A 20,831-nucleotide genomic window follows, 5' to 3' on the forward strand; every position below is an offset into this window, starting at 1 on the left:
TATTCCTGGACTAAACTTGATTCACTGATCATACTCCCTTTTCCACATTTTTCCTTAATTTCCAAACTTCATTACATTATTTATGGTCAACTGGTAAGTCCTCTTTAAAAGTAAATATTTGAGCTAGGCTGTCCCTAGGACGAGGCTGAAGAAGGTGGTGCATTGTGGAAGCTGCTGAATGGAGGCTCAAGAAGTCTAGGTTTGACTTTCAGTTCTACTATTTGGCAAGTCACTCCCCAGTTGCTGATGTATTATTACTAGTGTAATGAGAAAATACTAAAAATAAAAATAAAAATAAAAGAGAAAATACTACTTTATCTACTTCCCAGGGTTATGGTAAAGATCAAATGAAATAATGGCTGGAAATGGGTGACAAGTATAAGCAATTAGGTTCCTCAATTCCCTTTCAAAAACCCCCTTCTGTACCTATGCCCAGAAATCTATGTGGCCTACACTTAACCAAAGCCTTCCATCCTGTGCCACGTCATTTGAGTCTCCCATGCTCCAGCCCTGTATCTACCACCAATATTTACCACCAATATTTACCTGGTTTTATCTCTCAGACTCTGATTTTTACTAGAAGATAGCTATAATAGAAGAAAGAATTGCTTGTAAGTAATAATGGGCTATATTGAGTACTTAACCTCATGCCAAACCATAAAGTCATTGTTGGCAGCCTTACAGCTTTTACTATAACTTCTGATTATACCATATTCCTCCCACTTTCCCTCAGTTTGCCACGCCAAGAACTTTATATTCATTATTCTCACTTAATCTTTATAGCAAGTCCATGCAATGGAATCTATTCTTCTTCTTTTATGGCTGAGGAAACTGAGACTTGGAAAGTGAAGTAATTTGCCCAGTCATACACCCAAGGTGTGGTGGAACTGGGCTTTGAACCTTTGAAGGCTTGAAATCTCCCCCATAATCACTGTGCTGTGCTGCATCTCCTAGATGCAGAACTAACGTAATGAACAAATGTTCACTGATATATTACCTTATAAATTTAACATGCTCCTGCAGTTGTAGAGTCTGAAAGCTGTTAGATCATCTACTAAAAAAAAAAAAAAAAAAGATTTCTTCATTTTAGAGAGAGAGAAAGAACATGTATACAAGTGGAGGGAGGGGCAGAGGGAGATAGAGAAACTTGAAGCAGATTCGGCACTGAGCATGGAGCCCAATGAAGGCTCCATCCCAGGACCCTGAGATCATGACCTGAGCCAAAACCAAGAGTCAGCCACTCAACTGACTGCACCACCTCGGCGGTCTTGGAAGATCTACTTTAACCATCCATCCAATCTTTATTCTCCTCCATCACATACCTAAGTCACATTCTGCCTTTTGCTTCAATATCACCAATCAGGGATGTGCACTATATCCAAAAAATGAATCTCTTCATATTCAGATAACTCTATTAGGGAGTTCTTTATATCACATAAAAATCTTTCTTTCTGAAGCCCATCCACTGATCTTAATTTTACCTAAAAACTTTATTGAAAAACTATATTAAACTATAGTTAGGTGGGGGTAGAGGGTGTCATAGATAAAGGAGATTAAAAGTACACTTATTGTGATGAGCATTGAGTCATGTGTAGAATTACTGAATCATTACATTGCACACTCGAAACTAATATAACACTGTATGTTAATTATACTTCAATTAAAAAAAAGAAAAATTCAAATAAAAAGGAGGGGGAAAAAAGAAAAGAAACACTATTAACTCAAATGTTATAATAAATCCTCTAATGGTCTCTTCTCCGTGGCAAAGTACTCAGTGCATCTTGGCCATGATAGTCACCCTCAAGAGAAAGGACCTAAAGCTTTCTGCATCTCTCCAAAACTTCAGGCATGCTCTGACCAATTGAAGAAACTTCACTGTTATAGATATTCTATTTTTTCTAACCTCATCTAAGAAATGATTAAGATTTTAGAGGGTAATCATGTTATGCTTTTGATTCATGTATGAGTTTAGGATTCAATACTCCTACAACTTTTCTCTCTCCCTCTTTCATTTACTATAGTTGAAGTTGACCATTTGGAGTTGTCCATCTTTTTGAAACAGTGGCCCTCACTGGGGCTGCGCATTGGAATCACCTTGGAAGTTTTAAAAATATTGATTCCTTTGTAGCACTCTTAGAGATTCTGATTTATTTGTATGAGATGTGGCCTAGGAATTGAGATTTATGTTTGTTGCATTTCCCTATGTATTTATTATCTCAGCTTCATATCATCTACAAATTTAATACCCAAGTCATCAATGTTCTCACCAAGTCATTGCAGAGTCCTAGAGCCTCAATTTAAGTTAATATTGACCAGGTACACTTGGGTGTAGGCATTCAACCAATTACAGATCCACTAAATTACATTATCATTTAGCCCATAGCTTCCTATTGTATTCATAAAATAATATCAATAAAGATTTTGTTAAATGACTTACTTTTAGAAAGCTAGTCTAAGGCAGCGTTTCAAAGCATGGATTCTGGGGCCTGACTGCCAGGATTCAAATCCCAGCTGAGTTACCTGGACGACTTTGGGCAGCTTTCCTTATCTCTCTGTATTTCAGTTTCCCTACTTGTAAAGTAGTTATAACAGTACTTACTGATAAGTGTGTTATAAAGACTAAATGAGTTTATGCCTATAAAGGCTTTGGCATACAGTTGTTTGAAAGTGTTAATTATCACTGCTGTTATGATGAAGCCCTTTTATGCACTATTTACTGCAATCACTTGATTAAAGAAGGACAATGATAAAATTTGCTGATAGAGTCCAATGCTGGTTAAATCACTTATAGCTGAAGCAAGAAACAAGTGTTAGAGATCATTTCCAAGCCACCCCATTTTCTCCCTACCCCAATTAAGCATGATTCACAACCCATTAAATGATATCTAACTATTGTGTATACAGAGTGACATCCGCTGCTTGCTCCCCCAATTTGCATAAAAATTGTTGTATATCTAAATTACACAATATTTGAAAGCTTCAGTTAAGCAAGAGTTAACTAACATCATAAATATTGTATCACCCATTGTGCGATAATAAAAATACATAAAATGTAGAAAAGTGCCAGAAAAAAGTGCCTGTGGATTAATTTCTGAATCAGCTTCTTCCTGAATATTTTGAAATTTCTTCAAAATCCACGCTCTCCTCTCCAGTTCTCCAAGAAAAAACTTGAGTAAAGAAATGCCACCTTAACTTGCTGGAAGAAACAGAGGGTTTCTAGATTTAAAATCATTATATCCATCATTTTCTAAAAAAACAACATTACTAAAGAGTGAATCAGATGAGGAAAAAATAGAAGTAGAATTATGATAGATCTCCAAGTGAAATTCACACACCAATTTGAAATGTCAGCAAAAAGATGTTGGGCTAAATAGCCTTGTGTACTGCAGACTCCCTGGATGGAATCAGAAGACAGAAGATTCCTCTCTCTGACAGAAGATGATTCCCTGTGGGAGGCACTTGTTTATTATTCAATTGCCATTTGTCAAGAAAATATAGCTATTGAACAATCTCATCTTTTAGGAAATTAAAAGAAGTAGAATCCCTCCAACTAGTAGCAACTTTAACTTACCTGTGCATTTTCTAAGAGTTTGGGGACAAGTTAGAAAAAAAATGTTTCTTGAAGATATTTAGTTATTAAAATTTAGATTATGGATTCACAATGGTATTTTGCCATAATAAGCAGACCACATGGCCAAATAGGAATGACATAAGTAGGGGGACACTGGAGCTGACATGGAGACTAAAGTAGTGATCTTTAAGGTAAAGAAGAATCAGAAACTTTTCCCAAAGACCACAGTTTAAGTACCAGAAAAAGCCACTAATACAATCTAGAACAACTAGAAGAAGTAATGTATAATACAGTAACATTTATGACTAGGTAAAAGCAGAAAATAGATTGATAAGAGAAGGCAAATGATATCTTCTGAGATCCAAAATAATCAGACTGATATGGTGGCATATTAAAAAGAGAGGGAAAATTGGAAGTAATTTAGAATTTGTCCTGTAGAACAAAAAGACCTTGAGAAACAAACTAGATCACTGTTTGTTTTTTTGGGGGGTGGGTATCATTTAATTGGAAGAAGATACGGTTTACTGAACAATTCTTTATTGGGCTGTTAATCCATTTCCAAAACTTGAGTTAATTGCTCTCATAGTCAACTGATCAATTTGGACTCAAAATTGGTTTTCTGGTTTGACATGTCACATGACTGGCAGAAAGAGAAGTGAGGTGGCATTTTAGAGTGGGTACAAAAAGGTCAGCTTAAAGAAATTACCCCACATGTCTCCTCTGCATTATTTACTAATCAACTGCAAGGTAGCCTAACTCAAGATTCTGTTATCAGGAGTTTACTTCTACATATTTTTTTCTCATCTTGAGAATCAAATTATGTACTGATGTCTAGTCACTCTCCTTGAGGATATTTATAAAACAGAGTGAGGGCAGGGAGATACTTCCTGGGAAGTGAAAAGAGAGAAGAAAGGTAATGCAAAGTCTGAGTGACCAAAGAAAATTTTAAAATATAGCTTCAGGTGAGATAAAAGAAAATGAACCTTTATTCCTCCATTTCCCTGTGGGGAGATCGCCCAGATGTTTAAAAGTAACATTCGGAGCCAGGATGGAACGTTCTGTTCTTCTCTGGTGAGGTTAAAATTGGAGTAACTCTGGGCTGGGAACAGGGTGGTTTTTTTTTTTGGATAAATAGCTTAACATGTGTACAGTGGATATTACTATATTAAGAAGTAGTTTTTCAATAAAAACCTGTCTATAAATATTTTGGTACTGTATGAGGCACATAGTAGGTACATAAGAAATCTTATCTCTATTCTCTTTTACTCAGCTATGGCACATTGAATAATGTGAGGGACGTCTCGTGATGCATCTTAACTACAACAAAATAAGGTTAATTTATAAGAATCTCAAACTTGTTAAAGGAGGACAATTCTGAAAATGTTCTAGTTGGTAAAGGATAACACTTGAACATTAATTATGTAATTCTCATCATTCTTTATCTAAAATCCTACTGACAACTGTTATTTAATATGCTGCCTTTATTGTTTTATCTCAGTAATTATAGGAGGCTTTCATATCCTTGTTCATGATTTCTTTTTTTCTTTTTTTTATATCATTTTAAGTTTCTCAAGTGGAAACTTTCTTTTCTTAGGAGTTTCTAGGCATAAATTCTAAGAGTAGAAACTGCTTTTATAGGAATGTGAAGCCTCCATTTTGGCTTAGGCAGACCCAATATTCTAAAAGATTCACCTTCTTATTTAGAGACTAGAGGTTTCCCATGTTAAATATAGGACACCCTGTCAAATTTGAATTTCAGCTAAACAATGAATAATTTTTAGTATAAGTATGTCCCAAAGATTGCCTGGGATATACTTATACTAAAAAGTATTCATCATCACAGCAACAAACCTCAAAACCAACCACCAACTATATAATTAGTCCAAACTAACTATTGTATATATACAACAGGAAAGCTCACCAAACCTGAAAAGTACTTGATTTACTACTTACTTTACCATCTGCTATGTTTCATTACCATCATTTTTTAAATCTGCTGAAGGAAACTCAGGATCGCTAGCCCTTGATATAAGAGTAAAAATATCCAGGTAAATTTCACATGAGAATCTCACATGCTCATGATAACTTTCTAAGTCCTACTTCTTGAGAAAGAGAAATCGCTGATAAGATTTTAGGCAGATATGCTAAATTATTGTTCCCTTCATCTAGTGAATTTCTATGATCTGTGTAATATGACACATGTTTTACTATTCTAGGGGAATTCTGACATTCTAAAATTTCTTTTAAGGTTTCATTTACTAAACATGTTAAATCATCAGCAATTCAAGGAGAAAATCTCAATGCCCTTCTAATCTTCTAATTCTCAACCCACAAACCCAATTTGTTTCATAGGCTTTGGGAAGTAAGAAATATGAGATACTTATTTGTAAGTCAAAGCCTAAAACAAAATCCCCCTGACAATCCAATGATGACTTGTGACATGACATCCCCAAAAGAGCAGAAGAAAAGTAAGTTGTTTAAAATTATGCTTCATTGAAAATCAGAAAATCTTCTAATGATAATGGCACATATTATATGCCTGCATTTTAATAAATATCATTTTATCTTGGATCCTTTATCATGTGCAGTCACTTAACCTAGGCAAAAATCCATGGATTAACAAGAAAAAAAATCATGAAACTCAAGATTTCAGAAGTGTTTTCAGTTCCATTGTCAAGGCCATTTGGAAGAAAAAAAAAAAAAGCATAATAGCACCATTCTAATGTGTACCCTAATCCACCTGCAAATACCCATTACCATCATACAAAGAAAAAAACACAAGAATAAATACTTCATCAAATGTCCTGGTAGTTAATTTTGACCACCTCTATTTCAAAATGCATTATGACTAGCAAAACTTGCAACAAGGGTCATTTTCTGATGGAAAGAAAAAGCTAAGGAAATCATTCTTACAACATTTATAAGTGCATTTCATCTCTTATCACTCTGTGGAAACAAATAAAAACTGTTTTTAATATTTATATAATTTTAGCATTTGGGAGCTTTTATCCTTCAAGATGAGGCAGTTTATATGAAAGAAGACATATTCAACATTTTTAATATATCTTTGGAGTGTTTAGTTTTATTCCCTAACTAATCCTTCTCATAGCACACACATACATAATAAAGTATGGGTACTTTAGATCAACTACAAAATATATAAAAGCCTTGTCCCCTCTCTAGCATTGCTCTAGGATATATTACCAAACAAGTAGATAAGTCTGATGATGAAATGCACAATATGGTCACCACTAATAGAGTGGTTTTCTACAAATGCATTACAAAAAGATGAACAAATACTTTACATTTCAGAACATAGCTATTTTGATGTCACATGTCAAGGAAAGTCCAAAGTGATAAACGTCAATAACTTTAAATCTGTAGGTTTTGGATTAGAAACATAAAGGAACTTTGGAAAAATGACAATGCATTCAGAAAATAAACCAGGTTGAAGGTAAGAGTCCCTTCTTGAGGGTCTAATTAGGTGCCCCCTCTCCCTCTCCTTTTAAAAAATTTATCTCAGAGAGACACCTTAGCAGAAGCTATCGGCTTTGACAGAACACTGAAATCCTGGCAGTGAACCATAAATTGACCATTACCATAAAAAGAGCTGCTAAATGAGAAACCATGTGCTCAGTATAAAACTAATTTCATGCTTTCAAAAGCACACAGTGGCTTCTAGCAAGATAGTGGCCCTGGGACTTGCTGAGACAGATTGGCGAACACAAATGGTTTGCTCCTGATGCGTCTGCTTAGCCAAGCTTTACATGTACTGGCAGTAAACGGGGTTCTCGAATCTTCTGTCAAACGAATACACACTTATCTATAACTTCAGAGTTGAAAGCTATAAAACAGCTGCCTCAAATAAATTTAGCAGGAAAAACACATACACATCTATCTATATCTATATATATATATAAATACATACCCCATGTGCCATGTTAGCTTCCTATCAAATAAAAATAGATTTCTCTGCAGACCTAACTACTAAAACGACACTTAATAAGCATACTGCTTTGTGAATACAACATAACTCTCAGTCTTTTCGGCTTTAGAAATAGCTTCTCATCGTGTAGGAATTGGAGTTAGAAGAGCCTAAGCAGGAGGACTCCATCTACTCGGAGGCTAACTTTGAGCTTGCCCTTATCTAGTTGGTTTGCAAATACTCTACACTTACAACACCACATCTGAGCTTTCTGGGCATGGTGATCCACTAATTTAACTTTCCAGGTGAGAGTCAGTACTTTATTTGTATATAAGTGATAAAAATCTGCTACATTTAAAACGCCACATCTAATTAAAATGCTTTATAAGGAAATGCTACTAATTTTCTCATTTCATTCAGTATACTGCCTCTAAAATTCAATTACTGTAGGTTGTGCAATGCATGACAGGTCATAACTTCTAATTATTAATGTCAAGCTTAACAAGGTGTCAAGTCCAGTATGCAAGCCATTTCACTTACTTTCTTAGTTATCTCGTAAACATCACTTGTTTCCTATTTTTTCACATCAGAGATTCTACAGAGTACATTTAGTTCATAGTCTCTCTCTATATACATATATACCTGAAGCACATCGTAGCACTGCTAATTACCTACTTTCAGTAATGACAGCAAATTGCATAATATCACTGACTTGTTCTGAATGTTTAAAATGCAAAGGAAGTCACCTACTGTTAAGATGTCCTCGGCAAACAGCTAGCACAGAAAGAAAAGAATGCTATCACACCATGCATTTAGGGAGTTACTTCCCAATAAAATTAAAGGATCATATATTTTGCTCCTCAGTCCTGCCCCTTCCAATCTGTCAGCGTGACATGATAAACACAATTGATAACTCCACAGGATTCAACACAGCATAAAAATCTGTTACTGACACACCAGATCCCGCATCCAAGTTTTAGAATAAAAATGCTCACCTCTGCTAGGAAGTCCACTCCACATCCTGGCTGGGCTTTCACCAGATTTAAGAGCAACCAAGTTGGATAAACAAAACTTCCAGTATGTGACCAGTGTGATGCACAGTGCTACCGAGACTTGGCTCCAGCCCTGATTATCTGTGTGACAGTACCACGCTATATCAGTGCAGCTCCAAACCTTCCCAGATGCTGGCTTATTGCACTGCTCATTGAAAATCCTTTACACGCTGGCAACATTTTAGGGAAGGACAAGCACACTCTGAGTCATTTGTAAAGAAAGCAGAGCAATTTCAATTCTATATCTCCATGCGTGCTGAAACCAGAAGCACTGTCAACCTACAAGTCTGAGGTGGATTTATGCCGAGAAACAGGCAACCTAAGCCTTCATTATCAATGCATGAAATCAGCCACTGTGATCAAATTCAAGCAAACCACAAAAAGGATATGATTATGAAAGACTCCACAGATTTAGCACCAAACCTTGTGGAATGAAGAATCATCTACTGAAATTGTGTAAATGTTAAAAATAGCCCTGGCTTTTCAACAATGAGCAGGATGCAGAGAAGAAATCAGTAGTATATATTATAAGGACTTATCATAAAAGCTGCAAAAACCAAAATAGCTGTAGGTTCCTGGGACTTTTCTATAGACAAATAAAATCATTAGGGACTATCACAATTATAACAACAAAAAAATTCTGTATATTTGATGTAGATGTCCATTAAAGAACAAATGAAATATACTTTAACCCCTAATTACTTGTCTCTAAATTAAAAAAAATAATGACAGTAAATGTGTGCAGGAATATGCTAATGCCAGGGCAAAATACTATTCAATTTACTCTAAGACAAATTCTTAAACAATAAAGATTTAAATGTACTCTGTGTAACAAGAAAATAAACATACAAAGTAAAGAATATTTTTAAACCCATAGTTCTTGACTGCTTATTATTTTTAAGGACTCTATAGCTCATTAAAATCCCTCCTCCTGATACCCTCAAATTTTTACCTTTACCTTTCACCATCTTTTCTCTCTCAATATTAAAATATAAGATGCAAGAGCCAGTTGACATACTTTTAAAAAGGTACAAGGTAGACTATCCCAGCAAATAGAAGCAATGATTTGAGATCACAAAATATAGAGCTCTGACACATGCAAAGTGCAAAGCAAAAAGGGCATAAAAACATTCATCAAAAATCACAAAAGTAACTAGAAGAAATTCCTGGTAAGCAGCATTGACAAAGAACACATTTAAGGTTCTACTCAGATTTTTCGAGATGGGTTTTAGGTTCTCTCTGAGACTGTAAAGCCAGAGCAAAGCAGGATCCAATGAAGGCAACTCTGACTTGAGGATCCTCTATAAACGACTGTGTTCAATTCTAGTGGTCCCGCCAGTGTTAGGTGCCCACATTTAGTAGTATCTACTAAATCCAAAACACCTGTGTAAAAATAAGCCCTGTGCCTGACATACATTTACATAACATGACACTTGGAACAACTTTAACATGGCACCCCATAGGTATCCACATTACATCTTTATGTGCACATTTGACTCCTTATAGGCCACCGGCTAAACCCTTCCTTGCAGACGATTACAGACATACGTGGAGTGGACACGCGCACAAATATGTTTGCCCAAGTCACAGGAAAATGCACTTATCCTGCTGCAGTTACTTCTGCTACCTGAATTCCATTCATTTTGTGCCTCATGATTCACTGATTCAGCAACTGTTCAGTGTTTTCCCTCTGTCTCTATCTCCATGTGTGTGTGCTTTTCTAATCTTAGAAAAATAGTTCATGAGGTTGTGGGCCTAAAACTCTTTTTATTATTACCATACATGCAGCTCCCAAATAAGATAAAAGTTTAAAGTGAAACCATAATATTTGATTATAGGTCCTCAATCCCTAATCTAAAACCTGAGTGCCAGATGCATTTCAGAATTCAAATGCTTTTGCATTTTTGAAAGATAATACTATGCATAGACAATGAATTATAGAATGTCTCCAGTGGGGTTTGGGGCAACACTCTATGGTCAGACACATTAACATTTCTGCAGCAAAACACGGGCATATTCATATAAATGGGATAAATAAAGGCTATAATTAACCTCATATCAGTTCAGGTCAGGTTTTGCCATCAATATGAATTATAAAACCTTCTGACTTTCAGGGCTTCTTGGATTGCAAGAATTGCAGGTTAGGACACAGGTGGACCTGTAGAAATGTTTACCTAAACTGTTATAAGGATTAAATTGGATTGGAAAATGGTAACTAAACAACTGTTCTCTTGCTTGAGCAAGAGATCTGGATATTAGCATCGTTTTCATGGGACAATCAAAAAAACATGACAGAAGATGTTGTTAAGACTGAGACAAAGCAGAGCAGAGATGGAGATGTATTGAAAGATAATGAAACTAGAGCATGGGAACAGAAAGTAAGAAGCCATTCAGAATCACTATGTCGAGAAAAAAAAAACAAAACATAATGATAATAATATCAAACATTCATTGATGAACTACTTTATATCCAGTCATGTGAAAGGCATTTGACAAAAATATTTCTTTTAACAATGTACTCTATAATCTTCAAAGGAAAATTTTAAAAGGAAAAATTTAATGGAATACTACTCAGCCATCCAAAAAAATGAAATCTTGCCATTTGCAATGACCTGGATGGAACTAGAGGGTATTATGCTAAGCGAAAGAACTCAATCAGAGAAAGACAATTATCATATGATCTCACTCGCACATGGAATTTAAGAAACAAAACAGAGGATCATAGGGGAAGGAAGGGGAAAAAAGCAAACCAAGACAAAATCAGAGAGGGAGGCAAACCATAAGAGACTCTTAATCATAGGAAACCAATTGAGGGTTGCTGGAGGGGAGGGGGGTTGGGGCGATGGGGTAACTGGGTGATGGGCATTAAGGAGGGCTCTTGATGTAATGAGTACTGGGTGTTATAGAAGACTGATGAATCACTGACCTCTACCTTTGAAACCAATAATACATTAAATGTCAGTTAACTGAATTTAAATTAAAAAAAAAAAAGTGAAGCATGAAACAATGGGTTATCTCACTCTTTTTCCATTGTACCCCCAAACAAAACATCCACAATGTGAAACATCATTGTGAGAATGTCACAAACAAAAATAAACCCTACGAAGTAAAGGTCCCTATTTTACTATTATACACTATGTACTATTTGGTATAAAAGTTCTTCAAAATCACTTTTAAAAAAATGTAGTAATATTCTTTACCATCAATACTCAAACTGTTTAACTTTAAAACCCATTTTTAAAAAGAATATTTCTCCCCCAAAACACGAATATTATGTTGTGTTCACTTGGAGTTGTCCTCTGAGTATATTTCCTGAATACTTTTTTAAAGTAGGTACATTAAAGAATTTTAAGATAGCATTGACCTTGGACATAAGACTTTGGGCCTAGAAAACATTCGTCATCCTCAAAGACACGGTAGTCAAAGGGTACCAAGTTGCAGTTACGTAGGATGAGTAAGTCTAGATAGAGAGCTAAGGTACAGCATAATGACTATCAAAACTATATTGAATACTGGAATTTTGCTAAGAGAGTAGATTTAAATTACTCTCACCACACACAAGAATGATTATATGAGGAGATAGATATATTAATTAGCTTGTCTATAGCAATCATTTCACTATGTATATGTATATTGAGTCACGTTGTACACATTAAACATATACAATTCTTATAAATAAAAATAAAAGACGATACATATTCCACCTAAAAAGAAGAGCATTTCTTAAGTGACTTTTGGGGCCCAGACTCGCAGTGGAGAAAAGTCCCAGAGGCATTTATGAGAATACTGGTCTTCCTATTCACTGTACAAAGTATAACAGAATGTGTGGCTCTAATCTTAGTATCTAGAATATGGTCACAAAGTCATTTTCCATGTGAAGAAGGAAAGTGCACTTATTCATTTTTGACAGTGCAACATAATTTAGTGAATTCCTTCTTTAGTAACTGAAATGGTGCCCTGGGGGTTTGCTGGAGTTATTGCAGCTTCTAAAAGCAACTGACTATACAGAGTGGGTAACTCCCCAGGATCAAAATCAATATCTCTTTATACCTTTTACATCATGTCCACATAAGAACAAATAAACTTCCAGCATCTACAGGCCAAGAGTTTCTGGATTGCAAGGCTGACTCGCTAGAGGGCAGGCTCTAGAAATGGGTCAACATGATGTGAATGCCATCACACTGGGGCCATAAAAACAAACAAACACAATAATCAGTCTACCCGGATCCTCCAAACTCTTCATGTAATCAGGAAAAAAGCAAACCGTGTTTCATAGTTGGCCAAAGAGCCAGCTACAAAAAAAACCCATAAGCACAAGTATGAACACCAACCCCATTGTCAGTTGTAACAGTTCACAGGGATGTCTAATTTGGAACAATGTCCAACGGCCTCCTTGGCTATGATGCTATAAAGGGTATGGCAGTGGAATACCTGTGTGAAGAGAGTTGGTCCGTCAGGATGAGGGTGAGGACAGTACATGTAACTCACCAAGAGAATCTGAACTTACTAATTTTAAATTCCTACTGAGCCAGTGACCAAAACCCTTTCTCCACAGATTAATTTAAAATAGGTAACATACATATATACACAAAACCAGGTAACAGATTTTAAGTTGGTTGTTGATAATTCACATCACTCAGCCACCCAAACACTTTTGGTCATTGTCTAAGATTCAGTTCCACACTGAAAAGTGTCGGTGTTTGGTTTTCAAATTCTCAAAGCCGAGACTTGTATAAAATGACATTTACCTGTTAATAACTATATGTAAAAGTCCACAGCCCAAAGCATTCTTAAAGCAAGACCATCTGTCCTCACTGAAAAAGGGCCAGACACACCTTTTAAATTTTTATTTTAAAAAGTGCCTTTAAAATTCCTTTATATATCAATTCCTTAGAGTTCTGTACTTAGATGACGAACACCCTTGTTTATAGTTTTTAACACATGTACAGAATATGGAGTTGTTTTATGATGACTTTTCAGGCAGGTCTACCTTAAAATGTTTTAGAATTCTGACACCATCCCAAATGGGTAGGGTTCTGTCTCAAAGCATTTAGGGGTATTGGAGTTATAACTTCAGGTTCCATTCTCTTTCTGTTCTCATTCACCAGGAACCTCAATAAGCCCTCAATATAAATATCAATTGAACTCACCTGTGGAGTACCTATGTGTGTACGAACTCTAGCTTCGTTTAGAGGAATAGAGTTAGGATTTTGTAAAATATTCAGAAACTTATAACGATCAATTTTGGTCAAGACAAAGAGCCAGAAGAATATATCGATATTTTTTTCTACTATATCATCACAAGGTCTAAACTATTTTAAGTAAGTGAATTCTTGGGCCTTATCAATAGGAATTTATATGAAGGAAAGTAAATGTCATCTTCTTTAGAACCCAAGTTAGTAATATATTAAACCAAGATCCTTTTCCCTTCTAAGTCTAGTTTTCTTTTTTTTTTTAAATTTTTTTAAAAAGATTGAATTTATTTATTCATGACAGACACAGAGAGAGAGAGAGAGGCAGAGACACAGGCAGAGGGAGAAGCAGGGTCCACACAGGGAGCCTGACGTGGGACTTGATCCCAGGTCTCCAGGATGATGCCCCAGGCTGAAGGCGGTGCCAAACCGCTGGACCAATGGGGCTGCCCTAAGTCTGGTATTCTTATGGAAAATTATAGGAAGTTATATGGACTCTATCTACTAAGTGGGCTGCATGATAATTATTCCATGAAAAGATTTCTATGGAGTTATACTTAAGAGGCCTAGGAAAACAGTGTGTTGTAAATAATTTAATCCATCTACTCCCATGGTGAAAGGCTTTTCTTACCTAGTGCACTTACTCACTGATATTTTGTCAATGACTGGTTACACTGTCATCATCATACCTATATTTTGCAAAAGAGTTCTTAGTTAAGTGATAACGGACCGACTTATCAGAAATGAAGGAAAAGCAAGTATTTTCAACCATGTTCCTATTATGAAAGCAAAAGATGTGTATACTGATGAATTCTAGCCCTGCACCTATCACACAAACCTAAGTTTGCATTATTAAACACTAATGTTCATATCTAATATCTCTCAAAAGGAACCACAACTTCATTTTGTTTAGGAAGGGAGCAATATTACAATATTTAAGCAGTAATTCTTATTCCTGAAGAGAAATCTCCACTGATGCTTTCTCCCTCGCACCCTTCATCAGGAAACAACACACACTTGCCACCACCCTCGTATGTATAGCTATCTCCTAACTCCCCAGGTGAGTTCAATTGATATTTCGCCTAATGTGTAGAAGATATTCAAAAAGAATCTGTGAAACAAGCATGCTCCTACCCAGACATGCACGTCTACACACAAGCTCACCCTTTTGTGAGTATTTCTTTGCTTACCATACTCAGTATGTTCCAGCAAAATGTGGGGCTTGGAATGAGGAAAATATCTTACTTTCGATATACTTGTGGCACCATCTTGTGGTGAGTCCATAGTGCTACTGTTTCATGTTTGATTTTTCAAGTTCAAAATTGAGAGAACACTTTTGAGGATAGAACAATTTCATTTTAAATATAGAGGAAATATAGAGGAGAGGCAGTGTGAAACATTCGGCCTTTGAATTAAAAAAATATATATACAGATTTTAAGAGTTATAATCCTATCACAGCATCCTGACCTTAATAGCTGATTCTTGAAGACAGAATAGGAATGAAAATAAGAGATCATTAGAACAGAAGGGGGAAAAACCAGCTGACGATCCTGGAGGTATCAAAGGGAAGCTCAGAATATGGCAGCAAAGTCCAGGATACATCATACAACGCTCCAACCCACAGCCCACTTTCTGATCTTGCTCTCCGTTTTTTACTTCCAAGTAATCACTGCTACTTCCTGCTGCAAAATCACCCATTTATATCGTCTTCACCTTCCCTCTCTCTGCTCCCAAAGTGTCCTCAACTTAAAATCTACTCAAACTCAGTACAAAATTCCTAAGGGCAAATAAAGATGCCACTTCTCACACCAAGAGGCGGAGTCTATTTCTTCCATCATTTGAGCTTGAACTGGTCTTGTGACTAGCTCGGACCAAAAGACCTGAGTGGTTACAGCTTCTGCTCTTGCCATCTCAGAGTGCCGCTCAAGGACTGGGGAATGAAGCCTAGGCTGAGCCACTGGAAGAGGAGTCTCCTAGGGAGAATGATCCAGCCTCCAGCCAGCACCAACTACCAGATGCATGTATGAGAAGCAATCATAGACCATCCAACCCTGCTGACCTGCAGATGCATGAGCGACCTCCTCTGGGTCCAGGACAAGAACCACCAAGGTGAAACCAGCTCCAATCTCCTCCGACCCAGAGAATCATGATTAAAATAAAGCATTGTTTTTAAAAAGTGTCTAAAGTTACTACCACAAATTTTCTTGTCTCTCCTGATTTTCTCACTCAGTTTCAACCACATTTCAATTTAAAAATATTTTTTATTTATTTGAGAAGGAGAGAAAGAGCAAGAGCACAGGAGCAGGGAGAGGGAGAAGTAGACCCCGCACTGAGCAGGGAGCCCTATGCAGGGGCTCGATCCCAGGACGCTGGGATCATGACCTGAGCCGAAGGCAGACGCTTAACCCACTGAGCACCCCCCCCCCCAGGTGCCCCTTCATCTCAGCGTTTTGAGTATGACAAACTGCTTTTCAGTTTAAGATTTTAAACATTCTCTTTTACTCCCTTTGAATCAATATTTCTCCACTCTCTCTGCTTGACTAACCCTGTTTAGTCTTAAAAGCTGTAAACTTCAATGAGATTAGAAATTCTTTGGAATTAATTGAAAGTGAGAAAGAAAATGGGCAGTTCAGTTGGGAGCAACTGGGAAAACCAAACATGAGATAACAAGGAAGCAGTCATGAATTCTTTTCATTTTTACTTTGTGAAGAATTTGTTGCAAAAAGTTATAAGAGGTAATGCAGAGTATGAGAAAGATCTTAGACTTTGAATCTTTGTGTGGCCTCTGGAAAGGCCTCCAAATCTGTCTACATTTCTTATCTATAATGTGAGGAGAGTCATACTTACCATGTTGGGGTGTGAAAACTAACGTCATTATTTCAGTCTTTCCACGATAACCCCTATCTCCGGTGCACCTCAAATCAGGTACGAATGTGTCTCTCTTACTACAGTTCAGCACAGCCTTCCTAACCTGGGCCTGACCTTTCATAGTTTTAAATATTATTTGTGCCAAACGAGTGCCAAGGGAAGGATCAGAGTTCACGCCCTAAGAAAGAATCCTTTCCCATTTTGAGGCAATCTGGATTCTGAAAACCCCAGAATATAATCAATCCTCCCCACCATAATCCTCGGGGGCAACTTGATTCTCCGCGGCAGGCACAGATGTCCCTTGACAACACAAGGAGAACACAATGTAAAGTTAACACGTATTACTAGATCTGGTGATTTACCTGCTTCTGCTTGCACAGGGTGGGTGTGAGGATATTACGTACCCCCGGCTGACATGAGGGGAAAGCCTCTGAGCAACAATGCTGACACATCCAGAGACAGAACGTAAAGCCTCTCTTTTCTGATACGACTTCTACATCAAGTACACTGTCTGGGCAGCAACCTGTAAGCACAAACTAGGCGATTTCTGCCCAACATAACTTACATCTGTAGATGGAAGGCAATATCATGGTGAAGAATCGGGTCACAGAATCAGGCCAACTTGTTCCAAATCCCAGCCTGGCCTCTTTTGGCTGCTACCTAACCTCTTCATTCCTCATTGAATTGTATGTAATAATAGTACCTTCCTCATAAATCTGCTGTGAAAATTTAAGTAAGGTAACCTCCTTAGCGCAGGGTAAGGCCTCATTCATCCACTTAATCGCAGCCATTGGGTCTACCTTCACTGTGTATAAACACATACTGTGGAAAGTACAGAGTTGCTTATAAAGCTCCCAACTAGAGGTACCTTGGTTGATGGGGGTGGGAGTGTACACCAGTTTCCATGACATCATCCCTCTATTACCGCGGGGCCACAGATGCTCCAGGAGAACACAAGGAACACAAGAAGGCCATCTTTTGCATTCCTGACCAATCCCTAATTATAGATTTATCTGAGATAAGAAGCTCCTTTGCTAGGTATCAATCCTCCTCAATGGCTTTCATTGGTGTTCCCAAAGTGTAATTTCAAGCCAGGAGCTTCCACGGAGACCTTGTTAGAAACACAAGTTCTCAGGCCTACGACAGGCCTACTGAATCAGAAACTGTGGAGGTGGGGCCCAGCAGTCTGCATTCTAACACACCCTCCAGGTGATTCTGATGCACACTAAAATGTGAGAACCACTGAGTTAAATTATCAGTTATTCACACATCAGTTGCCTTATTTTTTTAAGTTCAAATACCCCTCACAGAATTAGGAAGGTGACTAGGAGAGGAATGGTGGGGAAATACCACAGCAATAGGCACTGAGGATAACAGATCCCAGCCTTTGATGGCAGAGGGCAAGAGGAGTGTCACTAGCCACCCTACATAGAGAATAAGGTCAAATTTATCTGGACTTGGGGGATTGTATGTGGGTCGTGGAAAATAAGATCTACATCGTCAGGTGGTATCCTTGAGAAACACCAAGTTGAGGTGTCTGGACCTGATGGGGAGAGGCTCCTGGTTGACATAAATCAGAGTGGCACAGAACTTAGGAGAACTCTGAATTCCAGCAGCTGCTGTGATTTTTTTAAATATATATTTGGGAAGCAGTGTTTTTCCTATGCGTCCACAGAAGAAAGACGACTCTCTTGTTCCAGCTACTTCCTATTTTGCCTGAAGGATCTTCCCTCCTTTTCACCCAATCATACTTCACACCAATAATAATAGTTTGTTCCTACATGCATTTACATTGCATCATCACTTATATTTGGAATGTTGTTTTTCCTCGAGTAACCTGAAACTCATCATTGAGTATTTACCACAGATGTCACCTCCTCTGGGAAACCTTCCCTGACCTCTATAAAGTTAACCATTCCTTTCCCTATGCCATCCACTTTATATATAAATCTGATATTCACTTATGTAAATATCCATCTGGACACTTAAGAAATTGCGTTTTATTAATCTTTGCAGACACTTGATATTATTTTAAAAATTCACCCTCCCCCCAAAATTTGTGTTCATTATCATCTCTGATAATGCTACTAGAAGACTGGGTATTTTCGATGGTCACCTTTATTAAGATTTTTTAACTGAAATTTTTATTGAAATGATTAGAGATTCACAGGCAGTTGTATGAAATAATATAAGAAGTTCTCTTGAGCTCGTTCCAGCTTCCACTGATCACACATTTTGTAAAACTATATAATATTGCAGTCTGGATGTTGACATGGATACCATCTACCAATTTTATTCAGATTTCCCCAGTTTTACTTGTCCTCATCTGTGTGTGTGTCACCCTTGTAGGTTCATGTAACCACCACCACAGGATCTCTCAGGTTGACTTTTCATAATCACACCCACTTCCATCCTGACACCCTCCCCCATCCCTAACCCCTGAGAACTACTGATTTGTTCCTCATTCCTAAAATTTTGTAACTTCAAAAATATCGCACAATGGAATCATACAGTACGTAACCTTATGGGAATGACTTTTTTCATCTTGCATAATTCCCTAGAGATTCATCCAGGTTGTTGTACATATCACAATCGTTCAACAATTGAGACCCCAAAACTTTGAGAAAATAAATTTCTATTGTTTTAGACCACCAAGTTTGTGGTAATTTGTTACAGAAGCCTCAGGAAACTAATACAGAATTGTTTATAGTTTTTGGCTATTACAAATAATGCTACTTGAAGCATTTATATACAGGTTGTTGTGGGAACATATATTTTCATTTCTCCGGAATAAGTCTCCAAGAGTACAATTGCTGGGTTGAATGGTCAGTGTAGGTCTAGTTTTATGGGAAACTTCCCAACTATTTTCTCGAGTGGCTACAACGTTTTATATTTCCATTAGCAACGTGTAAGTGACCCGTTTACTCTCCACCCTTGCCAACATTTGGTATTGTCACTATTTCTTACATTAGCCATTCTGACAGATATATAGCAAAATCTCACTGTGATTTTATATTTAATTTCCCTGATGATTAATGATATTGAAAATCTTTTCATGCATTTGTGGTCATCTGTGTACCTCTTCGGTGAAATTTGTCTTCCTATCTTTTACCTATTTCATAATTGGATTGTTTGATCTTTTTTCTACTGTTGAGTTTTGAGAGCTCTTTATATGTTCTAGATACTACTTCCTATGTTAAATATGTGGTTTACAAATATTCTCTACCATCTGTAAATGGAATTCTTTCATAGATTCTTTGGGATTGATAGATAGAATATCATGTCATCTGTGAAGTGAGATAGTCTTCTTTCCAGTTTGTATGCCTTTCATTTACTTATTCCTGCCTTATCATGGTGACTAGAATTTCCAGTACGATGTTGAATAAGAGAGATGAGAATGGACACCCTTATATTGCTCTTTTTAAATTACATTTTTATATATTAGGAAAATCTTACTAAATAATTGTAACTAAGGTTTACACATCTGGGAAATGTAAATGTTAACTGATTTTTTCTTTATTATTTATATCGCTTGCATTTAAATTTTTAAAGGAATACTGGTTAGACAATTTTGTAAAAGGAATCAATTGTACAAAAATATATTGGATTAAAGAATTTAATAATAAAAATTTTTAAAAATTTTAATTTTAGTATAGTTAGCACACAGTGTTATATTCGTTTCAGGTGTACAATATACTGATTCAACAGTTCTATCCATTGTTCAGTGCTCATCGAGACAAATATACTCTTTAATCCCCATCAGCCTATTTCACCCATCACTTTACCCAACTCACTTCTGGTAACCATCAGTTTGTTCTCTATAGTAAAGAGTCTGTTTATTGGTTTGTGTGTCTTTTTTCCTTTGTTCCTCTGTCTCTTAAATTTCACATAGGAATGAAATCTTATGGTACTTGCCTTTTTCTGACTTATTTTACTTAGCATTATTCTCTCTAGCTCCATCCACGTTGTTGCAAACGGCAACATATCATTCTTTTTATGGCTGAATAATACTCCATTGTGTGTCGGTGTATATATACATATGAGTATATCACATCTTCTTTAGTCATTCATCTATCAATGGACACTTGGGCTATTTCCCTAATTAGGCTATTGTAAATAATTCTACAATAAACATAGGGGCGCATATATCCTTTCAAATTAGTGTTTTTGTATTATTTGGGTAAATACATTGTTGTGAGATTACTGGATCTTAGGGGAGTTC

At 36.7% G+C, this 20,831-nt stretch overlaps 1 protein-coding gene across 10 annotated transcripts in view; it reads right to left on the minus strand.

Moving 5' to 3' along the window:
- The window catches only part of ZNF385B (zinc finger protein 385B), a 382,539-nt gene that overhangs the window by 269,165 nt on the left and 92,543 nt on the right, over positions 1 to 20,831 (minus strand). Inside the window, exon 1 of one of the 10 annotated variants that reach the window (XM_049106196.1) lies at positions 8,492 to 8,646. The exons of the other annotated variants lie outside the window; for them this stretch is intronic. Coding sequence (XP_048962153.1) covers positions 8,492 to 8,516 — 25 coding nt within the window. The 5' untranslated portion in view covers positions 8,517 to 8,646. Of the gene's footprint in view, positions 1 to 8,491; positions 8,647 to 20,831 lie in introns of those variants that run through there. 10 annotated transcript variants of the gene reach the window in all.

This window comes from Canis lupus, chromosome 36 (genome assembly GCF_003254725.2).
Source record: "Canis lupus dingo isolate Sandy chromosome 36, ASM325472v2, whole genome shotgun sequence".
Taxonomy (NCBI): domain Eukaryota; kingdom Metazoa; phylum Chordata; class Mammalia; order Carnivora; family Canidae; genus Canis; species Canis lupus.